This window comes from Fukomys damarensis, unplaced genomic scaffold (genome assembly GCF_012274545.1).
Source record: "Fukomys damarensis isolate Sample0158 unplaced genomic scaffold, DMR_v1.0_HiC HiC_scaffold_23, whole genome shotgun sequence".
NCBI lineage: Eukaryota > Metazoa > Chordata > Mammalia > Rodentia > Bathyergidae > Fukomys > Fukomys damarensis.
In genome coordinates, this window is record NW_022900935.1 from 59,587,428 (window position 1) to 59,615,206 (window position 27,779).

Genomic DNA, 27,779 nt, shown 5'->3' on the forward strand with positions numbered 1-27,779 from the left:
TTAGAAGTTAAAACTAAGAAAAATTTAAATTATTTATATGTATTTCTTTTTGTTTTGGTTTTGGTTTTGGTTCTGGGGATTGAACTCAGGTCCTTACGCTTGCAACGCAGGTGGTGGAATCACTCATCTAAATCCCCAGCCTTGTTTTCTTTTAATTTTGTTTTGGTACCAGGGATCGAACTCAGGACCTTTAACCACTGAGCTAAATCCACAGCCCCTGTTTTGTTGTTTTGAGACAGGGTCTCACTGTGTAATTCAGGTTAACCTTGAACTCCCTATGTAGGCTGCCCTCAAACTGATGGTGATCCTCCTGCCACAGCTTCACAAGTGCTGGGTTTAGAAGTAGGCGCCACCACACCCAGTAAAATTGTGTATGCTTATTTTAAAATAACAGAAGTTGGGCCAGGGATTTCACTCATTGGTGCCTGCCGCCTGCCTTGCAAGCACAAGGTCCCAAGTTCGATCCCCAGTACCAAAAAAATAATAACAAAAGTCAATCCATTATGTATTAACATAAATAACATTTTTCTGAAAAATAACTACTTCCAAAACAAAAAAGGATGTTAGTATAGAGTGGCATTGTTTTATCTTTTACAACTCTGTTTAATGTGCCACTTAACAGAAAACAGCTAGATTCACATAACAGTTTCTGAATTCAACCTGTTACCCTGTTTTTTGTTTAAGTTTTTGCTTTTGTTTTGTTTTTGACAGTACTGGGAATTGAACCTGTGTTAGACAGTGCTCTACCACTGAGCCACACCCCTAGCACTTCTTATTTTTTGAGACTGGCTCTCACTAAGTTGCCAAGACTGGCCTTGATTTTGTTCCTTGTGCCTCAGCCTCCTAGGTAGTTGGGATTATAGACATGCAGCACTGCAACCAGCTTTGTCAAAACGTATTTGAAGAAAGTCTGGCTTTACACAGGTAGTTGAAGGCAGGGGGAATAACTAGTTATTCTTTGATACTTCATCAAAAGTGGTAGTTTCTCAAAGGTTAGTAGCAGTATGGAAAACTAATCATTTTAACTGCTTTGCCAAAGGTATTCGTAAATGAAATTGGCTGTTTTGTTTTGTTTGTAACCATATCACATGAGGAAAAGGCAAAGGAGCCAGAGGAGAAAGGGCTTGAAAAGACCTGGCAGTCATTCTGATTTTTGAAGGTTTAGAAGGGAAAGGTGATGGGTCCCACCTGCAGAACATGAAGCAATGCACAGAATTACATGGTCGAATTTTGCCTTCACATTGTAAAGAGCTTCTTTTCATCTCTGGGCCAAAAGTGAGTTGAGCCGCAAGTGGCCAAGAAATTTGTAGGCTGTGCGTGATGATGCACACCTGTAATCCCAGCACTCAAGAGGCTGAGGCAGGAGGATCATAAGTTAGTTCGAGGCCGGCCTGGACTATCTCAGAAAACTAAGAGCAAGGAAGAAACTTATGGGGTGAGGTTGAACTAAACCCCTAAGGTTCCCTAGAAGCCCCCTGGATATGGCGGAGGAACTTGATTGAGTACTCCTGCACATTATTATCTGCTGACTTTTAAAAGTGCCAAGACTGTGGAAATTGGCCTAATTTTTATCCCTCTAATGTTTGGAGTTATATATCATTGCAGAGTCCCCCATTTGGGAGTTTAAAGAAGAGATGGTAACTCCAGACCCACTTGCATAGGGAGCCATAGGTCTTGTCCATCAGCCAGGGTGGCAGGGACTAGACTCTGCAGCGGCTCAGAGAAGAGGGCAGAGGGGAGGCAGCTGAGTATTCTACAGGAAGCTGAAGGTTTTGGCACTTTGATTCGATTACTTTTTCTCTTCAAGTTTCTGGTCTTCCCTACTCAGGAAGCGCCTGTCCCTCACATGATCTGATTCCTTAACAGAAGGTGGCACTGCTGTCCTAGAAAGAGTCAGACTCTTAAAGTAACAAGCACTCTTGCAGCTCCTGTCTTCAGGGAAGGGCCTCCTGGTGGATCAAGTGTTTCCTCCATTTGTTTTCCCTTGGCACATTGAGTGTCCCTCTTTGCCACTGTCCTCTGTCCATGTTTTACCTTAGTTGCCCTGGAACGTTTTCCCTTGTTTATTTTTTTTCTCCACTCCTACAGTTCCTGTGGATGGAGGTATTTCCACTCACTGACTGTCCCTGACACACCCTTCCTTTGAAAACAAGCATAAGGATTGATGACTTGGAGCAAGAAAGATGGAGCAGCTTGTTGCCAGCTGGCTGGGAGGTACTGGGATTGCCGGCTCCCTGAGGTCTTGTATTCCAGGCTCTGATCTAGGAAAAGAATCCTCCTGGCCCAAGGAACAAGCATCTGTAAAAACAAGAGTGGGTCAAGGAGGTAACATAGTTGGGGGGAAAATTGTTCTGGCATTTTTAGGTCCAGGCTCTGATCTAGGAAAAGAATCCTCCTGGCCCAAGGAACAAGCTGTAAAAACAAGAGTGGGTCAAGGAGGTAACATAGTTGGGGGGAAAATTGTTCTGGCATTTTTTTAAAGGCATGCATGACCCTCATTAAAGTAAAGAAAGCGTTTTTTGTTTTTTTAATTCTTGGAGAACAGGCATGGTGGCTCACACCTGTGATCCCAGCTTCAAGAGGCTAAGGCAGGAGACAGATCAAAAGTTTGAGCCCAGCCCAACTTAGGAAGACCCTGTCTCACAATTTTAAAAAATAGGGGGAGGACTAAGGATGTAGCTCTGTGGTAGAGCACTTGGCTTGCCTGCCTAAAGCCCTGGGTTTAATCCCCACTATTTTGGAGCAGGGGATTCTTATAGGCCAAAAGGACTACAAAAATGTGGAGTTTACAACTTCAGGCTTGGCTCGTGCCCTGTGGACAGAAGACTTGGGTAGCACCCTGGCTTGGCTTCCACCTATATAACCTACAGTCCGCTCCACCCCATCTGTGAAGTCAGGGTTGTGATACCTACTTTGCAGGGTAGCTGAGACAGCGATGTGAGATAATGAATGTGAAAGTTCTTCCCAGGGGAAATGAGCTAGTGAGCAATGAGTGGCCTTTTCAGCATAGCTGTATCTAATTATATGCCCTCATCCTGCAGGTCAGAAGTTACCTCATTTTCTCGGCATACCACCTGTGGTATCACTGTAGTTTTTCAGTGTCCTTGTGCCAGAGAAATACCTAACAGTCCTGTTTCATAAGTAATTAGCTCCAAACACTTACCATTACTAGCCTACCAATTCAGTCACTTCTTGAAAAAATACATTCATTCGTGTGGTACCTGATAGATGTCATACAATGCTGCATCTCCTTTGAAATTTTTGTATATTGTGTATCACCTTTGTGAAATTTGCTGTGGTCCCCTGAGGTACCTTGTTGCAATTTGGGAACTGCAATGGTAGATCACTTTAAGGTTGGGCCACGGTGTGATTTAAGTCCTCACATACCCTCTCCTAAGGCTCATCTCTGCTCAGTGATTAGTTCTCTGCCTCTGGTGGCTGTCCATACCTACCCTGAAGAAGGTCAGGTTTCTTAAACACTTGCATTATCAACTCAGTCTAGATGAAGGATTTGTGTTAGGCAGAGCTTCACTACTCAAACTTCCATACTCCCACCCCGGTACCAGGGATCAAACTCAGGATCTTGTGCTTGCGAGGCAGGTGTGGAACCACTGAGCTAAATCACTGGCCCTGTGTTAGGCAGATCTGACTCAGTAATTCCCTCCTCCTTCTCTATTCTCAAGTCCTCATTATTTTATCTTTTGAAGTGTCAAGATTCAGAGATCTAGAAACTGAAAACTGCCTAAGGAACTTCTTTAAAGAATTTGTTGTTCACCACTGGCTTTGGAACTTTCAGGAACTTGCCAGCAATTGTATGTGGGCGGCACTGCAAGTTGTTATCTTGTATTCTCTTTACTAATCCCACAAGTAAAGACTGAAATTGTGCCAGCTCCTGCAGGGTCTGCAGAGCAGTTTTCCTGCTTGGACTCTGGTATGCTCATTGTACCTCCTAGCTCTGAAATTCAAAGGAAGATGCTGGAATTTTCATGAACAAGTAGCATTGGGTTCTAGTCATCCCAAAATGAAAGATTTAAGAGTGTGGGTGGGGTGAGATGGGATGGGATAGGAGATGTGGGTGTTTTGCACCATCGGAAACAGATCATTTGTGTGCCTTTGTTGATGCATATCTGGACAGTCCAGAGAACTAAGGGTTACTTTTCAGGGTAGAGAGCAAAAGTTAACTCTTAGAGTTTAAGTTTGGATAGGGTCTCACTGAGCTGCTAAATTTCCCAGATTGGGCTTGAGCTCAATGATTCTCCTATCTCAGCCTCTCAGAGTGCAGGTTTTACAGGTATGTGCCACCAGGCTCGGTTCATTCTTCCATCTTTCTATGTTTGACCAATAATAGCATATATATTTTGCATCCATTTTCGTCTCCATGTTCAATGTTGCTAGTCAGTAATATTAATATTTTTACTGGGAGTGTTAAATTTTTGAAATATTTCAAATGTGGAATGAAATTTTTTTTTTATAAAAAATTTCAGAACCAGGTGTAGTTACACATACCTGTAATCCCAGCACTCCGGAAGCTGAGACAGGAGGATCACTGTGAGTTCAAGGCCAGCCTGGGCTACACTGAAAGACCCTGTCTCAAAAAGAAAAACCTCATTGAGATCCAATTCTTGTTCTGATAATAATGCCAACATTAGCACTAGGCTTTTTCACATCATTTTCCTCCAACTCATAATTTTCTTCAGCTACACATATTAGGTGCAGATTAGTACATTACACTAGCCAAACCTGAATACCTTTTTATGGTTGTTATTGAGTAAAATACTATGCATGCAGTTTCTGTCCAGTGAGATTCTGTGTTAGACCAGTAACCTGCTGTGTTCCTGTCTGAGGAGAAGAAATAACCCATCCTTTAAAGCTCCAGCTCTCATTGAAAATCCCTGTGGGCATTCACACAGGAAGAGCAGAATACTTAAATAAGTTTAGGATATTTTTCTTCTGTGAGTCCCCGGAAGTGTCTAGGCTGAGGATAGGGTGGCAGTACCCACCATTTGTGTGATTAAGTCTTCAGGACCAGCCCTTCCGCTCCAGTCCACTCAAATGTTAGTCACTGGGGCACCATGGATTTGGGAGTGGTTTCCCTGGTCCTCATAGCTGGAAGGTGGTAAATCTGGCCAGCAAGAGTCATTCCTAGATAGTATTTTTTTCTCTTTGAATTTTGATATTAGCTTATCCCTGGTTTAACTAGCTACTTTACAGAAACTGTTGCTGTTTACAGCCTCTTGTCTTAAGGGAGGAGGTGTTACTGGTCTTTGGGGTCACAGAGGCTTCAGTTTGGATTTTTTTTGGTTTTTTGAGACAGGGTCTCACTATGTAGTTCAGGCTGACTTCTAACTCACTATATAGTCAAGGCTGGCCTCAGTTTTCAGCAGTCCTCCTGCCTCAGCCTCCTGAGTGGTGGAATTACAGGCATGTGCCACCGCACCTGGCTAGTTTAAATTTCAGCAAACTTCTTTATCATGCTTTACTTCAGTTTACTTGTCTGTAAAAGAGACATAATACCGTCTGCCTTGCAGGGATATTATGAGACTCAAATAATGAATGTTAGTTGTTAATGTGTTCTGTTTCCAGTGTGGGAGGAAGGCTCGGCCCCTCCATCTTGGTTTATGTCCCATCTACTCCTCCTGTATGTTCTTTCTCCCATGCCCCATGATCCTTTGAGTGCTGGCTAGAGAAAAACATTACAGCATGACTCAGCTAGGACAAAGAAGGAAATGACCCTTGACCACTGCAGTTCTGTGAACCACCTATTCTCACTGGAAATTGTAATATGACCTTTGAACTGTTGAGAATGCCCAAGCCTTCCTAGCATCTGACACTTACCTGGTCTCAGCATAATGAATGGCCTTCTTCAGGCTTTTCCTCAACACACCAGGGCTCTCCTTGAAGAATTTCTAGAAGTCCACAGGGTGGACATGCTCAGGAGAACCCATCCCAGGCTGGGTAGTGACCTGATCTGAGCAGCAGAAAGAACAGACAAAGTACAGGCCACAGAAGTCACTCCTGTTGTCCACAGTGAAAGAAATCCAAGCCACATTCTTTGTCTGCCACCTCCCAAAGAAGGCCTTGCTAAATCTTAAACTCAACTTTTCAATAGAAGCACCGTAATAGCTTCAAGTTGTGATCTCTTGCAAAGGGGAAGAACAGCCATTATTCTCTCCCACCCTTCTCTTGGCTCTACCACACTGCCAGAGGGGCCTTCTTGACCGCACTTTCTCCAAGTAAACTGAAGTTGAGACTTCCAGAAGCCCCACCCACTCCCCCATGGTTCTGGAGCTAAGAAGGAACCACTGCATGCCGGGTCTGCCCTCCTATGTGCCACGCAAGCCCCAACATACCTCTTTGCTCTCAGGGCCAGATGCCGTAGATTGCTCACCAAGGTGTGGCAAGGCTCCTCCTTCCCCAGCTGGGACTCATCTTTTTGAAATTATATGATGCGGTAAACTGTCTGTCCTTGGAGATCTAGTACTTCCTCTCTTCATTCTGCTTTAATCTGTGTTCTTTGAAAGCCTGCTGTGTGATTTCTGAGTTTGACAGGATTTTGTTCCTTTGTACTCCTAACGTTTTGTTTCATTTTTTGTTTTTTGAAACTGTATCGCTACATAGTCCAGGCTGGCCTCCTACACAGCACTCCTCCTGCCTCAGCCTCACAAATGCTATACTCCTAACTTCAGAGTTAGGTAGATTTTTTTCCCCAGCCATGCCTAAAGATGCTGGCTTTCCTTCTAACACTAAGGATAGTGAATTCCCCTTCCTTTCCAATATGTAGATGATGATCAGTTGCTAGCTTTCAAGTATCTCAGATACATTTGGCCTGATGGTGCTAACCTAATACCTCTGGATGGTACTGACCCTCTCTGATGGGATTATGCTTTTATAATTTGGTGACCGTGTAGAGCTGTGTTTCACAGACTTTGCCATTTTCAGGTCATAGATCTATCTCCTTTATCCTTTACTGACTCTTTCAAGGCCTTAGCATCACTGCTGTTGTGGGAACCCTTGAAGGAAATGAAGTGTGGCTGAGCCCCGCCACCAGGAATTTGACTCCTATCTTGGTATAGTGCATGCTCTGTACCCAGATACAACCACCCTGAAACTCCAGAGATTCGGAGATGGTAAAATGGCCCTGACCATCCTCCATAACTATCAAGAAACGAAAAATCCTTGGTGCCTTGATTCAAATGTAGATGAAACTTGGGACAGTCAGATAACAAAAGTCTCCCCTTTGGGAAGGGCTCTGGGCCAGGCTTTTGCTTTTATGTTGAAGTCTGGTTGGTTGCAACACATTTCCAGTGGCAGAACATTCTCAGTCAGGCTGAACCTTATTGACTTATTTTAACCAAACTTTACACGTAAAAAGAGGCCATTTTCTTCCCCCCTCTCTGCCTTTTCGTTCATCCACAGCACCAATCCTAGAGCTGGCTTACTTTGTCTTGGCAGACTCCTGTTTAACCCGTCCTGTAGAAGCTGAGCCTTCCTGTCGGTAGGCTGTCTGGGAGCAAAGGCAATTCCAGTGCATCCAGAGCAGCCCCACCAACTTCCGCCCATTTTTCTGATAAGTGCAGTGTTTCCATCCCTGGGCAGGCAGTGTGCCCGTGGCAGTGGCCCAGGCCTGTCCCACAGGATACAACTGAAGGAAATGAGCTGGTGATGGGCTTTCTCCGGGGCCGAACTGCATGTGGGGGCAGCGATTGGACCAGGAGGCAGGGGATGTTCCCACACTGCACTGGGATCTGACTTCCCTGACAGCTCTCCCTCCACACCCTCAACCATGACTTGACACTCCTTCTGATATCCCCAAGAGGATTCCGGGGGCCGGCATGCCACTCAGGACATCCCAGTCCTGAAAGCAGCAGTATTGTCTGGTGGCTCAGAGCACATTTCCCTGGGGCTGTCATGAAAATGTAATATGAGGTCGTTGATGAAGAGGTTAAAATAGGGCCAGGGATTTGGCTCAGTGGTTCTGCTGCCTGCCTTGCAAGCGGAAGGGCCCAAGTTCGATCCCTGGTACCAAAAAAAAAAGGTTAGAATAATAACTAAAGTAGTTCCCCTACCTACCTTGAATTTTTGTATTTCATCCCCAGGGCTTGGCCAGTTGCCTGGAATATAATAAGTGCTCAGTAAATTGTTTGTGGAGTAAATAAGGTAACAATAATTCTTTTTTTGTGTGTGTATGTTTTGGTGGAGCCTGGCTGTACTGTGCTGACTGCTTTCAAACTCCACTGGTAGGTTCCAGTGATCCTCCCATTTTAGCCTTCTAAGTAGCTGGGATAACAGACATGTACCATCGCACCTGGCTTACTTCTGTCTTTTTGTCCAAGTTTTTAGGTGCATCATGCCCTGAAGTTTGAAAGAGGGTACAGAAGGAAAGGCAAAGAACTTGGTATTTTAAATTGTTCTTCATTTAGTATTGGTGCCCTCCCCACCTCCTCCGTATCCCAGCTCAGCCTTTTTATTGCAAGTCCATCCCCTTTGTTAGCTCATCTTCTGCTGCCTCTTTCTGGCTTCAGTGACCCTTCACACGCTGAAAATGACTGAAGTTAAACAGGATTGGAGAGTGGAGGTTAATTACTGCACTGACCATTTCATAGTTAGCTTTAACTATGAGACCCTGCAGAGGCGGGAGGAAAAACTCATGAGGGAAAGATAGAAACAGATTGATGTGAGCGTTTGAGTGCCTCCTCTGGCAGGCACTGACCATACCAGCCAGTAGACTGGACAGCACCAAGCAAGGCAGTGTACCTCCAGTGAACAGCAAGTCAAGGTTAGAGGGAGCTGAGCTCAGGGTCTGCACAGGGCTTACTAAGCAAAAGCAGGGAGCAGGCGTTGCAGACATCCGCTAAGGAGAAGGGAGGAAAGAACTCATGGCAGAGCCTTGGGGTCCTGTGAACATTGACTTTTTTTTTTTTGATACCAGGACCTTGCGCTTGCCAGGCAGGCGGCAGCACCACTGAGCTAAATCCCCTGCCCAACATTAACTTTTAAGTAGATACTCTGCTTGTTAAGTGAGATACCATTAGAACTTTACAATTGTGTGAGCTGTCACAGGTCTGAGAATATAAAATCTGGTTGGTATCAGTTCACCACATTACTGTATATTATCCAACCAAAAAAAAACGTGCTTGCACCTTGCCTTGGGCAAGACTGCCCTGTGCCTTGCTCAGAGTGCTTTCTCTGTACCTAAAAGCTAGGAAGAAAACATGACATGTAGATTGGCAGAATCCAAAACCCAGAGGCTATCAGTTTTGTGACTTAAGTTTGTCCCTGCAGCTTGTGCATGTTTTGTGGGCCTGGTTCCTGGAAGGATTGAAAGCATTGTTGGCCATAAATAAACCTCCATCCTCCCGGTGAAGACCTGCTACTTCTCAGGTCCCAGCTCACATGGCAGCTCCTCTAGCTTCGTGGATTCATATTGTTTCTACTTCCTTCCTGTGCCACTGTCAGCTTCATTGGTGGCTGGGCTTTTGTCTTCTCTGCAGGGGGACCCACATTTCAGGTTCTGTAATTTCTGAGAACAGTGGGGCCCCTGTCACTGACTTATAGGCCTAGCTAGTCCATTCGTACAAGTCCCCATCACAATTAAGAAACTGAATTGGCAGGTTCCTTGGAATGTTCTCCAGCCTGCCCAGCTGGAGTTAGTCTTGGGTAAAGGCAGGAGGAGAGGAGGTGGACAGAAGAGGAGTCCTTCCCTCCTTTGGTTTCTTTGACCAGCTCGGCTGTTCCTCCTCCCTCCTTTGTCTGCTCATTTGGCTCCTGTTGGAAAGCCATGAATTTGGGTTTTGTTTTTGTTTTGTTTTGTTTTATGCTCTAATTGGACTTGAACTAAGAAGCTAGAGAGGTTTACCAGTCTTTTTTCCTAGGGAGCTTTCCTTTCCCCGTGTGACACTCTCTTCTTCCTGGTAGGCCGGGTGAGATTCCCCAGCCTCTTCTGGCTGAGTGGTGTATATTGTTGCCGCCTTGTCTCAGAGCTGTGGATTCCATGGCTCCTGGCTGACGCAAATGACTGTCTGGTAAATAGATCTCAAGCTGAGCTCATTATTTTTACCAACTAAAAGCCAGAGGGATGGATCTATACAAGTCAAGACAGGTGTCGCCTGTGCATTTCAGAACATGGCTTTAGGGGAAGGAAAGAGGAACGGTGGTTTCTTGTTGCTCTCTACTGTGTCCTAACCCTCCTTCCCTCTTCCTGCCTGTTTAGGAGCATGATGAAACTACAAGAGCTGGTTTGTAACCCTTGATTTCTACACCATTATCTGTGTAATGCTAGGAGCCTTTCTTCCATCTCCTTACTTTTTCACTTTCTTTGCGTGCCATGGCTAGCTTCATGATGGCCATCATGGCTGCTGATTCATTTTCATACTGATTTCCTAGTATCTGGCATGACCTGTAGAAAGATGTCTGTCCAGGTCTTTGCTTTGGTGTAACATAGCTCCTGTTCCAGTTCTCTCCTCACTATTGATGGCAGAGGTCTTTATGGTGTCAGTGTTGACAGTCAAAAGAGGCTGCTTTCATTGAATAAAACTTGCTTATTGGGTGTCTGTGGCTCTGAGAAGCCTCTTTGGAGTATTTGCCACCTTCCTCTGTGGTCCTCTTGCCATCGAGCTTTCTTGGGTGTTGTTGAGTCTGAACCCATCTCCATTGAAGGCTGTGCCCCTCAACTTCCATTGTGGGGCAGGCATGGAGTGAGGCTGCTGTGGGAGAGTGAGCGTCTTAAGGAACAGGAGCGCTTGGGTTGTCATCCTCAGGAGCAGCTCGATGCAGTGACAGAGCCTGGGGCTCAGCTGACTTACACCTAGTTTGCTGTCTCAGGCAGAAGAGATATCTTTTAAAACAGGACAAGTGTGACCAGCAAGAAGCAGAGATTCTTGCTGGATTCTCCAGACCCTTCCAGCAAAGACTAGACTAGTTGGCAAATTGAAACCGACTGCCTAGTTTATCTGTGTGTGGGTGTGTGTGGATGTGCACACACATCCACACACAGGAAGATTAGAGTGAAGTGGGGAGCCAAGCCATAATGCAAAAGACTGATTTTCCCCCCATCATATCTCTTCTTCCAGAGACAAGAGTAGGCTGGGCATTTAGCTCAGTGGTTCCACCGCCTGCCTCATTAGCACAAGGACCTGAGTTCGATCCCTGGTACAAAAAACAGAGACAAGACTAAATAACCATAGCTAAGCCAGCCAGGCCCTTGTGAAATGCAGGAATCACCCTCTCCTCACCACATATATCCTGTCCCCTTCCATCTCCAGGGTCACAAAAGCTATAAGAAACCACAAGGAGACTTCTGGCCTTTTACTGTACCCAGGGAGCTCCTGAAGTGGCAAATATTTTTCCCTTTGAGGAGACATGGCATTTGAGACCAGCTTCCTGTCACTCTGGTACAGATACTAGATTAGTATGTCAGTAGACCTGAAGTCCCAACTACTCATGAGGTGGAGGCAGGAGGATCGCCATGTGTTCAAGCCCAGCCTAAACTACATAGCAAGACCCTGTCTCAAGAAACAAAACAAAAAGTTCAAGGCCAGAATGGTCAATTTAGCAAAACCCTGTCTCAAAGTAAAAAGTGCACACACTCACACTCTAGTGAATATAGAGCCTCCTCCCACAGCTGTGCATCTCTGCATGTCAAGGGGGCTTGAAGGAAACAGGGCCTTGGGGAACAGCAAATTTAGGACCCTTAGAGAGTCCATCAGTCAGTCTCCACTATTACCAGTCAGCTGGCTTCGGGGTGGGGGTATACTCAGCTGATGCTTTCCTGTAATTAGCACCCAGAAAGCTGTTGCTTAGAGGCAAAATGGGAGGGAATTTTTACAGTCCCATGTTTTGTTACTGACTGGCTCTCGAAGGAGTCACTGCTACAAAGAGATTGTTGTTGGCCCCCTAAGATACTGGCAGTCTTTATAGAACAGTTGATTTATGACTCTAACCTGAACTTGACTAGGCAGCCCTCCAGGCCTGCCTCCCGCCTCTTCTCTGCCTCAGCCCAGTGCAAGCCTCCACTTTGCCCACCTGATTGGCAGGGGTCAGATGGCTAAGAGGGACGGGTTGCTAAGCAGCCTGACTTCAACATTATGTCGTTGTAGTTTGAATGAATAGCTGCAGTGTTCACTAGAGATGGAGAATTTTGGCCTCAGAATTAGAAGGGGCTTTTTGGGGAAAGAGGCTAAGAGCTTCTAGTCTGGTTTTGGCAGGGGGCCATGGCTGTGATAACCCTGCTCACACTTTCCCTCTTGAGACGTGGTTTGGTGCAGCAGCATTTCTTCATGTAAGTGGAGCCCAGTGCACTGTGGCCGTTCTTCTGTGAAGATCTTGTTGCTGAGTTGTTACTGTCTTATCTCCTCGCTCACCAAGCAAAGGGAAAGGAAATAAGATCCGACAGCTCTTCTGCGAACCTAGCTTTCACAGTTCTGATCATTAGTTTGGAGTGGCACTTGAGATCTTAATGCATTCTAGAGAAGCAGGTATATGCTTGCCGTTTTACATTTAGAACATCCGAGGAAGGGGATGTAGAGAGAGTCGAGAATCAGGGAGAGCAGAAAGAAGCTGCCTTGAGCCGGGCACCTTTTCTGTCACTTCTCAGAGGTGTGCTGTATGCATGCTTTGCGGTTCCAAGCACTGTTCCTTTGTCCTTATGATAAAGTCTCCCCTTTTATGCTCAAACTAAACATAAGAAAGCTTTCTCAGGAACAGGTAATCTCATTTCGGTCGTGGGAGTCGGATGTTATACAGGGTCCCCTTGCTTCGTCTGTGTTGGCAGTTAAGGTGTGCTCTGGGGCACTGGCCAGTCACACTGCCTGGACCCAGGGGAACAGCAAACAAGGTACAGGTCACACAAGTGGCCAGGGCAGTGTCATTGCCACCTGATCCCCTTGGCCTCAGTTGGTACTGATACCTGCTGGAGGCCGTGGAAGAAAGCTGACAGGCTCCAGTATCCAGCTGCTGTGATAAGGGAGAGGGGGTAGGAGGCTGTAGGATCCCTGGAGCCCCCAAGACACTGTTCACCATGATTGTGCTGGCAGTGCTTTTCCCTCTTCCCCTTTCATAAAACCCCCAGGCATCTCAGTGAAGAGAGTATCCATGGCTCGGGAGCCGGATCTTACCTCTGTGTGTTTCTTTCTCTTTGACAGGATAATGCAGAAGTAGAGAAGCGAGATCCCCAGGAGTTAGTGGGTAAGTACCCTGGGAGCCAGGGTCATACTTCTGAGCCTGAGCCAGCTGCCTCAGGCCGCACCAGCCTCTGTGCTTGGGCTTCTCTTTGCTGTGTGTCCTTTCTTCATACCTCTTGGGACCTCTGGCATTTCCTAGGGTGACTGAATGAGACCCTAAGGAACAGTTTTGTTTTGTTTTGTTTTTTTAATATCGGATTCATGGTACATCTTCTTGGGCTTTGTTCCTTTGCCAATGTTGTCAGGAGGGAGTTGAGGGCCCCCGTCAGCTGGGAACTCAGCTTGGCCTTTGTGTCTTCCCCTTGTGCCGTGGGCCAGTCTTCTGCTTTGTACCCTTCTCCCCCTGCACCAACATATTCGTGTTACTCGGGGAGTCAGTATGCAGCCTCTTTTGGTGCTTTTCTTTGTCCCCGGGCCAGAATATGCCTCATAGCCTTGGCTTCTGGGGCTCTTGGTGCCTTGGGAGGGGCAGGGCCATTTCTGGAAAACCATACACCATTTTTGCCCTTTGCCATTCCCAGCCTTCTGATCCTTTTACGGAGCCCCTTGGTTCCTTTCATTTGGCCATGGACTTTGTAACAACCCCATAGCCTGACCCGGGGGAAGTTCCCTCTCAATGAGCTCAGCCATTCCTCTCCTTGGGGGCCATTATTGCTTTCCTTGCCTGTTCCTCTGATCTTCAAAGTGGGTTCCACTCAGCCTTAGTTCTGCTTCCTTAGGACACCTGTAGAGCCCACTCCTGTGTGTCTGTGTTGGCATTCAGGACTTACCGATTCCAGTCCTGGGGGTTCAGAACCAGAGCCTTAGTAAGACGTGCTCCACTAGCATCCTTCCCTCCTGTCCTTTCTCTAAGTAAGACTCTTGCTGCAAGTAGCAGATGGGATCCCATTCTGATTTCCCCTAACTAAAGAGCTGGGAATCCTTCTTGTCTTCTAAGAAAAGATTGGGTAGAAACATGACAGCTCCAAGTAAGCTACATCCCTAGCAGAATTCTGCCTCTTTGGGTTCCACAATGGATGGAATTTGAGTATTTCAAATCCTGTAAAAGCTAGTGTTTTCCTAAAGTCCAGTGCCTGCTCTTTAGATAGTAACAACAGTAGCATGCAGCATTAGGCTTCAAAATCACATGTCTCTAGGGAGGTGGTGGCCTGTTCCTCCTGGGGATCCATGGGCCCAGAGGAGTCTTGGCCTCTGTTCCACCTGACCCTGCTGCTTATTACTGAGAAATGTCACAGCCAGGGACAGAGAGCAGCCTGTCCTTGAGCCAACACAGTGCTGCCCTCCACTGTCACTATCAGCATCAGACAAGTGATGGAACACATGTGGGCGTCAGCCAGCTCAGCCCTGACTTCTACAGGCAATTGGGCTCTTTTTCTCTCCGTTTTTTTTTTGAGACAGGGTTTCAATGTATAGTTCAGGCTGGCCTCAAACTCACGGTGATCCTCCTGCCTCAGCCTCCTGAGTGCTGGTATTACAGGTGTGTACCACCACACCCCACTTCTCCCCACATTTAAAAAGAAGCTGTGGGCCAGGGATTTAGCTTAGTGGTTCCGCTACCTGCCTTGCAAGCGCAAGGACCCGAGTTCAATCCCCGGTACCAAAAAAATAAATAAAAAGAAGCTGTGTTAGTTATTTTTCTCTCATTGGTGAGATAAAATACCCAGCACCCAAAGTTAAAGGGGGAAAGGTTTGTTTGGTTTACAGTCTGTACAGGTTTCAGTCCAAAATCGGCAGGCTCCAAGACAGGATGGCAGAGGGGCAACAGTTTGTGACAGTGGAACACAGCAAAAGCAACAAAAGGAGGCAGGAGGGGCATCACAAAGGAGAAATAGTTCATGGCACCCACATGGTAGCAAAAGCAACAAGAGAGATTTAACAGTGTTTTTCTGCTCCTTTTATCTTATTCAGACTAGGGGATTAGGGTGGTACCAAACCAGTCACTCGTGTGTAGTAATCTAGTAATCACACACCCGGAATCCCAGCATCACACTAGCTTCACCCACCTATGACAAGAGGCTTTAGGGAGACAGATACCTTAACAGAAGCTTTATTGAAACATAATTTCAAAGTGAGATTTGCCAATTTTAATGGTGCCATTTGATAAATTTTGACAGTGTATGTAGTTATGTTAGCTCCACCATGATCACAAGGCAGAATGCTTCCATCTCTCCAAAATTTTCCCCTTCCACCCCTCTTATGATATGGTTTCTTCCCTCAACCTCAGACAAGAGATCTACTCTCTTGAGAGTTTTGCCTTTTTTAGAATTTTATATAAATCGGAATCTGTTGACCCATTGGGCTGGATCATTCCCAGTTGTGCAGGCCACCATGTGTGTTATAGGATATTTAGTAGTATCATTGGCCTTTTCCCACTAAATGCCAGCACCAGTCTCTCTTCCTCTCCCAGATATGATAAAATGTTCCTTAGAGGGGCAAAATCACCCCAGTTGAGAACCACTAACACAAATGGAATCAGAGCTTTCCTGCCTGGCTTCCTTTAGTTGACATGATGCTTTTGAAATTCAACACCCATCATTTCTTTCTTTTTACTGCTAAGAGTATTTCATTGTAGGATGTGCCACAGTTTAGTCATCTACCCACACAGTACACAAATGCTTTGTTTTTGTTTTTGTTTTTGATGACAGGGTCTTCCTATGTAGTTCAGGCTGGCCTCAAATTCATGACAATTCTCTTGCCTCAGGCTCTCAAGTGCTGGGATTACAGGCGTGCACCGCCATCCCCAGCTAAGGGTCTTTTATACTGAGAACAGAGTGGGGGGCACAGAGAGATAATACAGCTCTCCATACTTGCTTTATCACCTCCAGCCATCTTCAACTCATCTTCTGTTTTTTGTGAAAAGGAAGCTAGGCTCCAGGCCTCTTGGGGCCAGCATCTACACGTTCTGTCCCTTCTTTGGGGCTGAGGAGAGGAGAGGGTATTGACTATGTGTTCAGTAAGGGGAAGAAAAGTTGCTTATCTCTAAAAGACAAAAATCTCTCTCTTAGAAATCCATTTTGCAATTCCAATTATGTCATTAATGTAGCACAGAGTAGCTTCCATTCATGATGCCAGGTTTGTCAGCCCCTCTGCCTGAACTCAACTCCTTTGTTAAGTAACTTCTCCAGGTATACCGACTTGTTCACTCAGCGTAGGAAGCATTTCCATACACATAGCCCTGCCTTTAAAAGAGTGAACAAGAGAGCAGAGAAGCCCACTTGTTGCCTCCAGCATGGTAGCTCCTGTCAGAGCCAACTGCCCTACAGGGGCTCCCCTGGTGTCCAACAGCTACCTGGAAAAGAGGCGCTGTTGTGGCATTCCAGATGGGTTCCCCAAGACACTCCTGAGCTGGAAACACTCCCGCCGCCTCCTGCTTGCAGCCCCTCAGCATCCTGCAGTCATCTGTACATGCCCCAGTCTTGCCTCACCTGCTCGGTCCCTGCGATCTTGGCCCATCAGACCAGCCACTCCTGCTCAGATTGCTACCTGGCAGCTGTGGATGTTTTCCGATATGGGCGTGCACAGGCAGCTCAGGGTGACTACAGGCTTCTCCAATCCTGAGTGCAGACCCAGGCAGCAGCCATAACACAGGCACTGCTTCTGAATGGCTGTGGACGCATTGCTCGACACATTTCCCAGGAAGATGGTTTGAGCCTCTGGCTGCTCTCTGTCAAGATCCACAAGACTAATGTCTTCTATATTGGATTCATTCTGGAACTTAGGAAAGAGAAACACTGGGAAATTGCTCTTGAAATTTGTGTATGAAAACAATACACTTTTTTTTCCAGAAAGCGTCCCTTTATTGTCAGTTACTAGGAATCCTGTTGTTTCTAGCCCACTTCTCAGAAGAGGTTTCCAGCCTCCTGCCTTACTCTCTACCATTTACGCCCTAAAGGGTGGTGAGGTTTCTATGGCAATGTGTCACACCCTGTTTTTCTGAAAGGCTTTCCTGGCAAATGCCAAAGGGCACTCTTTGTCTCCCTGTCACATGCACACTCTATCCAGCCCAGGGAACAAGTTAAGCCTCCTTGTTTATGTGTCCATTGCCTGCCAAGGCCATGCACTCTTTGTCTCCCTGTCACATGCACACATACTCTATCCAGCCCAGGGAACAAGTTAAGCCTCCTTGTTTATGTGTCCATTGCCTGCCAAGGCCTCCTTGCTTTTGTTGCTGATGCCCATGAAATATAAAGACTGGCTTTTCCCAGCTGCTTCCACTCTCAACTGGCCTCTGCAGGCTACTTGAGCTCGGGCCTAGAATTTCTGCCCGTGGCAAGCCTGGGAGGAAGAAGGAAGTCAGGTTGAGGCTTGGACTCCATCCCAAGCTGGGCGTCACCCTTGCTTGAGGAGTAAGGAGATAATAGGAAGGTGCTCACCAGAAGAAAGCATGTTGTCCCCTGGTTGACACTGCTTATAGGCTGCTTTGGTGACTCTTGATCTATGTTTCACTCAGACTCTGACCTCACCCACTCTCAGGCTGATACGCTGACCTTGAGGTGTATCCAGCAAGAGCCCACTGACAGTGGAAATCTGTGCACATAGTCCTGTTTTAAGACTGCCCCAGGCTTAACCTCCAGCCTTCGTGTGTTTGCAGGGCCTGCAGGCTGGGGCCATAGCAGCTGGATGAAGTTTGGAGGGCCCTGTCCTCTGCCCTGCTCAGAACTGTGTGTGTCACAATGGTAGTAAAACTAGGTGGAGAACAAAGCGGCTAAGAAAACATTAACCGGCACCGAGGGATACCCTTTGTTGTCTCAGCTACTTCGGAGGCTGAGAAGGTGGGATTGCTTGAGATCAGGAGTTCAGAGCCACCCTGGGCAACATAGTTAAGCCTCCATCTCAAAAAATTATTGTTGTTTTACATTAACGCTTGGGAAGAGAGACCAGAAAGACCCCAAAGCCAAACAGCCACTCAGGCCTAGGGACCCTCTAAGAAATGGGTTTGCCTGGGGCCTGGTGCACAGTAGGTGCCCAGTAAGTACTTGTTGGATATTATGGTGGGGGGGGGTTCATTCTTTCCCTTCCTCCTGCCCCACCCTGTTCTGCCCACTGTTTGCTCATTGTATAGTCCTTTTCATGAGCGAATGTTTCAAAGAGCACAGACGGAATCTTAACAACAAACAGCACATTGTCTGAGTGATCCAGAGCAGGACTGTGCGGTTACCAGGGTGGCCAGAGGCTACAGGGAAGGGAGTGGGGAGAGAGAGGGTGAGGCTTGGGTGGACCGAGGCAAATTTCTGAGGGAATTGTCCCTTGGGGATTGTGGTTCTTCACATCAGAATCAAGCCTTTTGTTCCAAAAATGAGGAGGGCCCCTTAAGAGAAAGTTGATTGGTTTATTTTTATAGAGACCCTCAGTAGGATTGGGGGTACAGCTCGGTGATAAGGGTGCTTGCCTGTATTTGCCAGGCTCTGGATTTTATTCCTAGCCCTCCAAAGACAAAACATTGAAAGACCCTAAACTAATAGCTGACAATAGTTTTTAAATATCTTTATGTAAAAGTAGTTTTGGACCCTCAGGACCTAGAACCTAGGGAACCCTGAACAGTTTCTCCCAATGCATAGGCAAGTGACCCAAGACAAGCAGGGTGGCGCCTGGCAACTCTAATTTTCCAGGTCCTTGGAGAGGTGTTGTAGGACTGTGCAGGGGGAGGCTGAAACCTGCTCATACTGTGAGCCACTTGTGCATGGCTCTTCCTAGCCCTGGGTTCCCTAATTTCACGTTGGTAGCTTGAAACTGACCACGACAGACTTTACACGTCGGGGATTAACAGATGCTTCTGTCATGGCTCCTCCCTTACAGCTGATTGCTAAAACATTTCCCAACACCTCGCCCAGCATAACCTTTGCTTCCAAGTTAACCTCTGGGATCTGTGCCCTCTCCCTGGATTTCTCCTCTTCCAGGTTGGCATATGGCTGATTCCTTGCTGTTTGACCTCAACTCAGGTGACAGTGTCTCCAAGAGGCCGCACCTGAATGACCTGTTTTACTGTTTTCGCAGCATTTATCTCTCCTTGAAAACATTTTATATGCTTGTGTTTTCGTGTCCATTTCTGTCCCATTTTAACCTCACATGAAGGATTGTTCTGTTTTTCTCAACAGCCTCCTTTTCTGAAAGGGTGCGTAACATGTCTCCTGATGAAATCAAGATCCCACCAGAACCTCCAGGCAGGTGTTCGAATCACTTACAGGTAAGCATAAGGCCCAACACCTATCATGTCACTTCATGCCAGACCACAAGCTCCAGCCTGTAAGGACAACTCCAGAGACCTGTCAGGAGGACAACCAGCCACTCCGACCTCAAGTTCAGAATATTCCTTCTTCGTAGATTCTCCTGAAGGTAGAAACATGGCACTTAAGCAAATAGTTTCATTCGCCTGAGGTAGCTCAACAGATTAGATTACCCGACCAAGTCAGCTAAGATAGGAGTTTGTCTCAAGTTGCCAAGCCTACTGTATAAGGCTTGAAGAGATAACATTGAGAAAAACAGTTTGTCATTCTCAGCTTCTCTCATCCCTGGTAATGAAGTCACATTACAAACTGCTCTGTGCTTCTTCAGTCCCATCTGGGCAGAAAGATTCAGCTCTCTGACCAGAACAGTGGACCGCCTCTTCTGATACATCCTGAGGGTTTGGCAGGGGACTTCCAGCCACATCTCCCGCCTCTTGCAGGTGACATGTGCCTAAATGTTTTCTTTCTGGAGAATCCGTATATTTAACAGCCACTGGGACTTGGGGGGAGCTACTGGTAGATCTAGAATTGTGCCACCACCTACCTCTTGTGTAAGGAGAGTCTCAGAGGTGGCTCTACCCTGGGGTCTTGGATATCTCAGGCCTCTTTGCTGGTGCTGGGCAGCTCTGATGCCATCAGCTACAAGCATCATCCCTGTGTGCTGGGCAGGACCCCCTTCCTGAGGACACCTGTGTCACTGGTTACAGTAGGTGAGCTTGGATCCCAGCCAGGTGGTTCTGTTGCCCATCGAAAGCCTGGCCAGGGATCTGTAGAGTTTTGGTGAGAAATGGGCCCTTGACCTTTGGTTGTGGCCCTGGAGGACTCCTACTGTGAAGCCCTGGGTAGTCATCGTTCTGCCCTGACACAGTGAGCTCAGTGGAAGAACACTTGTCTGGCCTGCATTGAGGCCTTGGGTTGCCTCGCAGGCACCAGAAAACATAGGAAGTTTTTGACAGCAGCTTTAAAAACCTTTACTCCTGCCTTTCTCCAGAAAAACACAGTCCTTCCCAGTCTCTTGAGATTCACAGTTCTGCTGAGGACTTATCCTTCTGTTGAAATTTAAAACCAATGTTCCACCCCTCCCTGGACATAAACTCAAATACCATAAGCTCTTCAGGTGATTTGAGAGCTGATTTATTTTTTGTCTTCTCCACGGCTTCCCTCCCTTGACCTTTTTGCTGCCCACTATACTGGCCATCTAAAGGAGATCAGGAAAAATCAGCACCAAAAATAAACATCTTGGTTTATCTTGCCTGTGCTCAGCTCCTTCAGAGGCTGGGTAGGAGAGGAAAACATGGCTTGTGTCGGGCTTCCCATGGCTCAGGCAGTCTTGGGTTCATGCCACAGACCAGAGTGGGGGTGAATGGGTTTCTGTTTCTCTTCGTAGGATAAGATCCAGAAGCTTTATGAAAGAAAGATAAAGGAAGGAATGGACATGAACTATATCATCCAAAGGAAGAAGGAATTTCGGAACCCCAGGTGAGTTTCTTATTAGCCTACAGATAAGTTGAGTCACTGGTGCTGGACAGAGCACCAGGAATCCCCATGGTGAGGAGAGGCCCATCCATGATCCCAGCTAAACCCAAAGGGGTCGTCACCAAGGCTTCTCCTTGTACTAAGTGCCTGCTCCACACAGTTAACTGCATTAACCAGTCAGTTTCACCAGTAAGATCCAGGCTAATCATATAAGCCAGTCGTAGAGTGGCAGCTGAAAGACCTGGGCAAGCGGGGAGGCCCGGCTGGGCTCTGCCGCTGCCTGCTCTAAAGCATACTTCTCAAGACCTCAGTTTCCCATTTGCATAATGAAGGAGATGACCAGACAGTGGCTGTAGTGCAGGTTCCTCTTCCAACCACAAAGTGGGTTTTGCATACAGGTGAGAGGTTTTAGATAGAACAGTATCTGGGTCTTCACTCTGGCGCTCATATGGGCTTGAGTGTGGTGGGTCCAACCCAGCCATGTAGACTGGAGGCCAGAGATGTCTGGGTTAGACACAGAATGCAGCCATCCCTTCTCCCCACCCCCATCCTGGCCCCAGTCACTGTTCCATCTCACCGGAGGGTGGAGAGCCAGAAGCGATGAGGTAAGGCCTCCCATCAGGAAGCTTGCTCGGAACAATTGAGCTGGGCTTCGTTTCATCTCTTCGTCTCAGCTCCAGGATCTGGTGGTTCTGGGGCTGTGTAGGGGTGTGGGATCAGTGCCTGCTCACTATTTGTGCTGTTCTCTTTTCAGCATCTATGAGAAGTTGATCCAATTCTGTGCCATTGATGAGCTAGGCACCAACTACCCAAAGGTGTGTCCCAAATGTGGAGGGTAGGGGGTGATGGGCTGCAGGACTCTGCTTGCTCCATTGTATTTGGCCTAGAGCCACTGCAAGGTACATGGAGCAGCACTACTGGTTGTAGACAACAAGCTCTATCTAGACCTGGCCCTGGGTCCCTGACCAGTTAAAACCCAGTGGGCTCCCTTCCCCTGTCCACTAGGCCCAGGTGTTGCTGACAAGTGCATCACTACTCCTGTGTCCCTGGCTGCGCTGTGGCTGGAGGCCTGGATGACAGCTGAGCCCCTGTGCCGTTAAGAGGGTGGGGCCAGGAAGGGCCACAGAAAGACTTAACTCCTTAGTCACCAGATGGTCTCTACTGACAGCAGCTTAATCTTTTCTTTTTCAGGATATGTTTGACCCCCATGGCTGGTCTGAGGACTCCTACTATGAAGCATTAGGTATTCTGTCTTCTGCCTACATGTCCATCTATCACTTCATCCACTCATCTGTCCTTTTATCATTTGTCTATCCAGTCAGTGGTCCAGGCAATACATTTCAGAGTTTCCTTTACACAGGCCACATCCGGAGGCTGGTGACTCAGTCTTAAGACAAACCCTATCCCTAACATACAAGACTTAAATATAGCAAAGAGGACAGCTCGTTGAATCAGTAATTCTAACACTAAGCAGTATTTTTTTTCTCATTGAGTTTATTGGTACTTTTTAGGTATACAGTACAGTTACATTCATCATTGGGATCTTGTACCTCTACATGACAGGTCTTGGTTCTCATTTTATCCCCTTATCCCTGCCCTCCCTTCACCCCCTCCTCCCTTCCCTATTTACAAATACTTTATTTCCATTTTTTCATTTTCTCGTGTCTTTTTTTTTCCTTTTCCCTTATTACCTTTCCCCTACCCTTCCCATTTCCCCTACACCTTTAGCCCTTTTCTTCCTGTTTCACATTGTCAATTATATCATTATATCATTATCTTATATACCATTATAGTTTTTCACACCAGAGAAACTATTCAGTATTTATACATGTCTGACTTATTTATTTCACTTAGGAGTATATCCTCAATATGTATCCATTTTCCTATGAATGACTAATTTCTCATTCTTTATGGCAGAGTAGTATTCCATTTTATAGAAAAACCACATCTTCTTTATACAGTCTCCAACTGATGGGCAAATGGGCTACTTCCAAGTTTTAGCTATTACAATCTCTGCCGCTATAAACATGGGTGCGCATATATCACTGTGGTAGGATTCTTTTAATTCTTTTGGAAAGATACCCAGCAGAGGGATAGCTGGGTCAAATGGAACCTCTAGTCCCGGCTCTTTGAGGTATCTCCATATTGATTTCCATAGTAGTTGCACCAGTCTGCACTCCCAGCAACAATGGAGAAGGAAGGGTTCCTTTCAACACTGAGCAGTATAAAAATGTGGTATAGTACTAAGAATTGTAGGGCTGGGGTAACTCAGTAGTACGGCCACCTGCCTCGTGAGCGCAAAGTCCTGAGTTCAATCCCTGGTACCAAAATAAAAGAGTTGTGGTACCAGAGAAAGGGGAACCTGTGACTGCAGGGTCACCTGACCTGGCCAACAGACTAGGAAGACCCTCCTGAGGAAACCATGTCAAAGTCCCAGGCAGAAAGTGCACGTGTTCTGATCCTAGTTGAGATCACATTATGGAGAACCAGAAAGAATTTCAGAGTCCAAAGCTTTTTTTTATTTTTTATTTTTTTGGTTGTTTTGAGACAGGGTCTTGCTGTGTAGTCCAGGCTGCCCTCAAACTGGTGACAATCCTTCTGCCTTAGCCTCTGGAGTGCTGGAATTCCAGGCATGCACCACCACGCCCAGCAGGTCCAAATCTTTCAACTTACAAGTCTCAAGCCAGCTGGCCACAGACCAGATCTTGGCCAGGTTGACAGTATGTTTTGTATGGCTCACACAAGTTTTGTCTCAATTTAAACTGGTTGCCATAAATGAGAACCAAGACGTGTCATATAAAGGTACAAGATCCCAATGATGAATGTAACTGTACTGTATACCTAAAATGTACCAGTAAACTCAAAAAATAAAATAAATGAGTTGCCAGCATTTTATATAAAATGCTGTAATTCCAGCTTCTCTTGATCTGTAGGACAGTAGTCCCCACCAAGCCTGTAGTCCCTGGAGCTCAAGAATCCCTGGCCCTTTCAGACAGGAAGTCCAGTCCCTAGGCCCTTGGGACAAAGCCCCTGTTTTATGCTGACCAAGGACTAAATCTTCATTTTGCCTACTGCAAAAGGACACTAAGCCCATTTTAGGGCCTTCAGTCCAACCAAAAGAACCTAGGGTTTGGCAAGGTGGTGCATGCCTGGAATCCCAGCACTCAGGAATTGAGGCAGGAGGATCACTCTTGAGTTTAAGGCCAGTACTGGGACTACATAGTGAGACATTGCCTCAAAAAAAAAAAAAAAAAAAAAAAAAAAAAAAAAACCCAAGGCTCGTGACAGTGAGGAGACTAGCTTCCTTCCACCAGCAGCTGCTCTGGGCCCTCTCATAACCACCTGTCTTGTCTCTAGCCAAGGCCCAGAAGATTGAAATGGACAAATTGGAAAAAGCCAAAAAGGAACGAACCAAAGTAAGTGATGGCAGACCTCTGAGATTAAAAAGAAAAAAAGGCACATGTTTAGAGTGCACAGGTCCTGCTGGCCAAGCCCAGGAGTCCCAGGCTCCCCACCGCCCCACCCCACCACTTGGAGAGGCTCTCAGCAGGCTTGTCTGCACCCTCTGCACTAGGCTTCATGTCCCAGCCTCTGATGTGAATTGTAAAAACCTCCCACTGCTGTCCTTGTAGTCATTTCCTTATGTGTTCTCTCTCAATTGCAGAGCCCTGGTGGCTTCAACTCTTAGGGCTCATCAGTTCTCTTGCCACCCAGGCCTGAATGTAGGAAACTATTGCCTTCTGAACCTGTGGAGGCCCCAGCCTGCTCCAGTCCACATTTCTTTGCCTACAAAGCTGACCTCACTCTCGTGTCTGGGTGTTTCTCATGGGCCCCATGTCTGATGCCAAGGGAACACTCATTTTAAGGCCCTGAGCACCACTTCCCTAGCAGTGTGGCCTGGATCCCTCAGGAACATCAGTTTGGCTCTGAGGCTAAAATGTTACCTACTGGTTGCTATGCCATTGTGACCAGTCTCATAGAGAAAGCTGGGCATCAGGACACTGGTCCCTCCCACTTCTGGTCAGGCCTGTCCTCCCTTGAAGCAGCCACAGCCCCATTAATTGTCCTCACCCCTCTATAGAGGGTTGCAGGGCCCACATGGGCTGATGGTCCTTGAGGAGGCCTTGGATGGCAGGCCAGGAACGTGGGATCTGGAGCAAGGGGATGATCTGGGTTTCTCATTCTTAACCCTTGATTGAATCTCCCTTCTCTCTCTTTCCCTCCCCCTTCCAAACCCCAGGCTAATTGCAGGGACGTGTCTGCAGCGCCTGGGGACCGGAGCTGTCCTTCCCCTGTGCGGGCGGGCACCGCCTCCTCCTGGGTGTGAGGAGGAGGGGCCTGACCAACTGGTTCTGGGCATGTGAGGCTGAGGGGGCGGGTGGGGGGTGCCGGGCATGCGCAGAAACCGGGAGGGATCTGACGTCTGTTGGGAAAGCTCTTTGAAGAGTGGTGAAAGCCCCTTTGGCCTTCTCTCAGGCACCTTTCCCTCCCCCAGATGCTTATAACCGAGGTGATTTTCAGCGCCTCCTTTATGTAGTGCCAAACTCTTGTCCCCCTGGAGCAGACGGATGACACAGGAAGCGGACACACAACTGTTCAATGGTCTCATTCTCCTCTCTCCCCCTCCAGATTGAGTTTGTGACGGGCACCAAGAAAGGCACCACAACCAACGCCACTGCCACCACTACTACTACTGCCAGCACAGCTGTCGCAGGTAGAAGGCGGCTTCTCCAGCTGCAATGCTGCTCCACTTCCCAGGCATACCAGATAGAGGGAGGGTGTCCCAGGCTTGCCTGGGGTGTAGGCTGCCTCGGGTCTGCACCCATGCTCACTGTGCTCTTTCAGAACCTGAGGTGTCAATACCAGCTTTGGAGCCTAGGGTGGGCTCCAGGCTTCCAGGGCCAGGACCCTTCTTTTTTTTTATTTTTTTGAGACAGGGTCTCACTATGTCATTGAGACTGACCTGGAACTCACTGTGTAGCCCAGGCTGGTCTCGAACTCACAGCGATCCTCCTGCCTCATCCTCCTGAGTGCTGGGATTACAGGCGTGCGCCACCATGCCCGGCTCTTTCCATTTCTGTTCTGAGGGCTTCTGCTTTTGGTTGGTTTTGATCCTGACTTACGTCTTCATTATCTCCAGATGCCCAAAAGAGAAAGAGCAAGTGGGACTCCGCCATCCCAGTGACAACGATAGCACAGCCCACCATTCTCACCACCACAGCCACCCTGCCAGCCGTCGTCACTGTCACCACAAGTGCTAGTGGCTCCAAGACCACCGTCATCTCTGCTGTGGGCACCATCGTAAAGAAGGCCAAGCAGTGATGGGGCCTGCTCCAGGAGCAGCCCAGGGACTGCTGCCCACTGGGAGGCACGACTGTACATTTCAGGACTCGGACCTCCTCCCAGTGCCACCTAAGAGGAGCCTCTGTGACATTCCGGCCAAAACAACATTGTAGAGGGGGCTCAGGGTGCGGTGGACATTCTGTCCACACGCCATTTGGGGTCTCGCCTATTACAAGGGCCATGTTCTTACATCCTGGCATCTCTGTTTTCAGGCAGACGTGAAGCTCAAGAGCCCCTCCACCTTCTCAGCTGGGATTATTACCTCCAGACTGACAGGTGACAGCGCTGTAGTACGCTCGGAGGTGTGGCTCAGGAGGTCACCATGATCATTCTCACTGTCTGCTCTTGGAAGGGCAGGTGGCAGCCCAGGACGGGGTGATGCACCTTGCTCCCGCCGTCTGCTGCCCTGACTCTGAGACCAGAACTCCAGTTCTCGGGAAGAGCCAAGGCCTCTGCTCACTTGGGTGCAGTTGAGCACTCTCCAGACTGCTTCTTAGACGTGCCCAGAATTTGGAAATTGGGCTGGGTACCAGAAGAGCTAGGATGAGATCCCCAACTCACAGGGAGAGGAGGTCAAGGCTGCCCAGTCCCTCAGTGCCCAGCGAATGTGGCCTGCAGGATCCAAGCAGTGGGGAAGATGAATCACCTCCTGCTCTGGCCCAGCAGCAGCTCATTGTTTATGTGAAAGCCCCACTCCTGGGAGGGCTTCTGCCACCCCACCCTTCCCCTGTTGTTATCTCTGCCCAGCAGCAGCCCCTGGGCAGCACTAATGGCCATTGGACTCCTCTGGGACCAGAGAGCTTTCTCAGCCAGTCAGCCAGGTCTGGAGAGGACAGGCTGCCTTTCGTGCTCTTTGGCAGCTCCCTTTCTACTGCAGCGGAAGGGCTGAGTGTCAGAGAAGGAAGCTGGACTGTGAAGAGCTCTATCGCTTCCTCGGGGCCAGCAAGGACTGCGAGATCATCCTGAAATTGTGCCTGGAAGTGTCGCCTGAGGAGTGTGACGGACTATCCCTAAGGTCCCCTAAATAAAAGTTGAGTCTCACTTGCCCCCTTCTCTTCTTGGTGGGACTTTGCAACCCCTGGGAGAGGAACCGCTGCCCATTTGGCCCAGAAGGGTCTCTGAAAGGGGCTTCTGCCATTTGCCAGGGCTCTGGAGGCCTAGGAGGCTGTGCAGCACAGCAGTGAAAGTGCACTTGGCACCTCTGGCCCACGTGTGTCCGTGTTGAAAATGAGTTGTGAGGTCTGTGAGTTGTCTCCTCTGTCAAATCACGGTAATAAAGTTTCTAAGGTCTTGAATTGTCAATGAGATGACTGACGCAAAAGCTTTCTAAACTGTGAAGTGCTCAAGTGTTTGCTACTGGCCACTAATTTCTTTTGTTTTTGCACTGGGGAGAGAAGCGAACTACAGAAATGGACAAAATCAGCCAGAGGCACCCCCTCCCCAGCTGGGGGCTCTGGCGTGGTAGAAGTGGGATCCTGAGGCAGGCCTTGCCCTGCCACCTTTGCTGTCCCCTGGGAGAGAATAGAGGGAGCCCTGGGCTGAGCGTGCTGCCCACTAG

General features: G+C 47.7%; 1 protein-coding gene and 1 long non-coding RNA gene across 6 annotated transcripts in view; one reads left to right on the forward strand and one right to left on the reverse strand.

Annotated features, from left to right (window-relative positions):
- Sap30bp (SAP30 binding protein) overlaps positions 1 to 27,520 on the forward strand; it is a 36,591-nt gene extending 9,071 nt beyond the window's left edge. For 2 of the 3 annotated variants that reach the window (XM_010618399.3, XM_033767782.1), the window contains exons 4-11: positions 13,140 to 13,182; positions 19,274 to 19,362; positions 20,790 to 20,881; positions 21,633 to 21,693; positions 22,070 to 22,121; positions 24,236 to 24,294; positions 25,508 to 25,592; positions 26,019 to 27,520. In XM_010618399.3, the coding sequence (XP_010616701.1) occupies positions 13,140 to 13,182; positions 19,274 to 19,362; positions 20,790 to 20,881; positions 21,633 to 21,693; positions 22,070 to 22,121; positions 24,236 to 24,294; positions 25,508 to 25,592; positions 26,019 to 26,200 (663 nt within the window). In that variant the 3' untranslated portion in view covers positions 26,201 to 27,520. The remainder of the gene's footprint in view (positions 1 to 13,139; positions 13,183 to 19,273; positions 19,363 to 20,789; positions 20,882 to 21,632; positions 21,694 to 22,069; positions 22,122 to 24,235; positions 24,295 to 25,507; positions 25,593 to 26,018) is intronic. The other variant, XM_010618400.3, reaches the window with a different exon arrangement.
- On the reverse strand, positions 4,549 to 16,959 carry LOC104858290. Of its 3 annotated transcripts, none has more exons than XR_004518642.1 (4): positions 16,604 to 16,959; positions 8,071 to 8,111; positions 5,836 to 6,522; positions 4,549 to 4,585 (listed from the first exon to the last, which is right to left on the reverse strand). It is a non-coding gene; the product is annotated as an uncharacterized LOC104858290 (long non-coding RNA). The 3 variants fall into 3 exon arrangements; XR_004518643.1 differs by lacking the exon at positions 4,549 to 4,585 and having other exon boundaries at positions 5,784 to 5,968; positions 6,351 to 6,522; XR_779097.3 differs by lacking the exon at positions 4,549 to 4,585 and having other exon boundaries at positions 5,784 to 6,522.
- Positions 27,521 to 27,779: the final 259 nt, after the last annotated feature.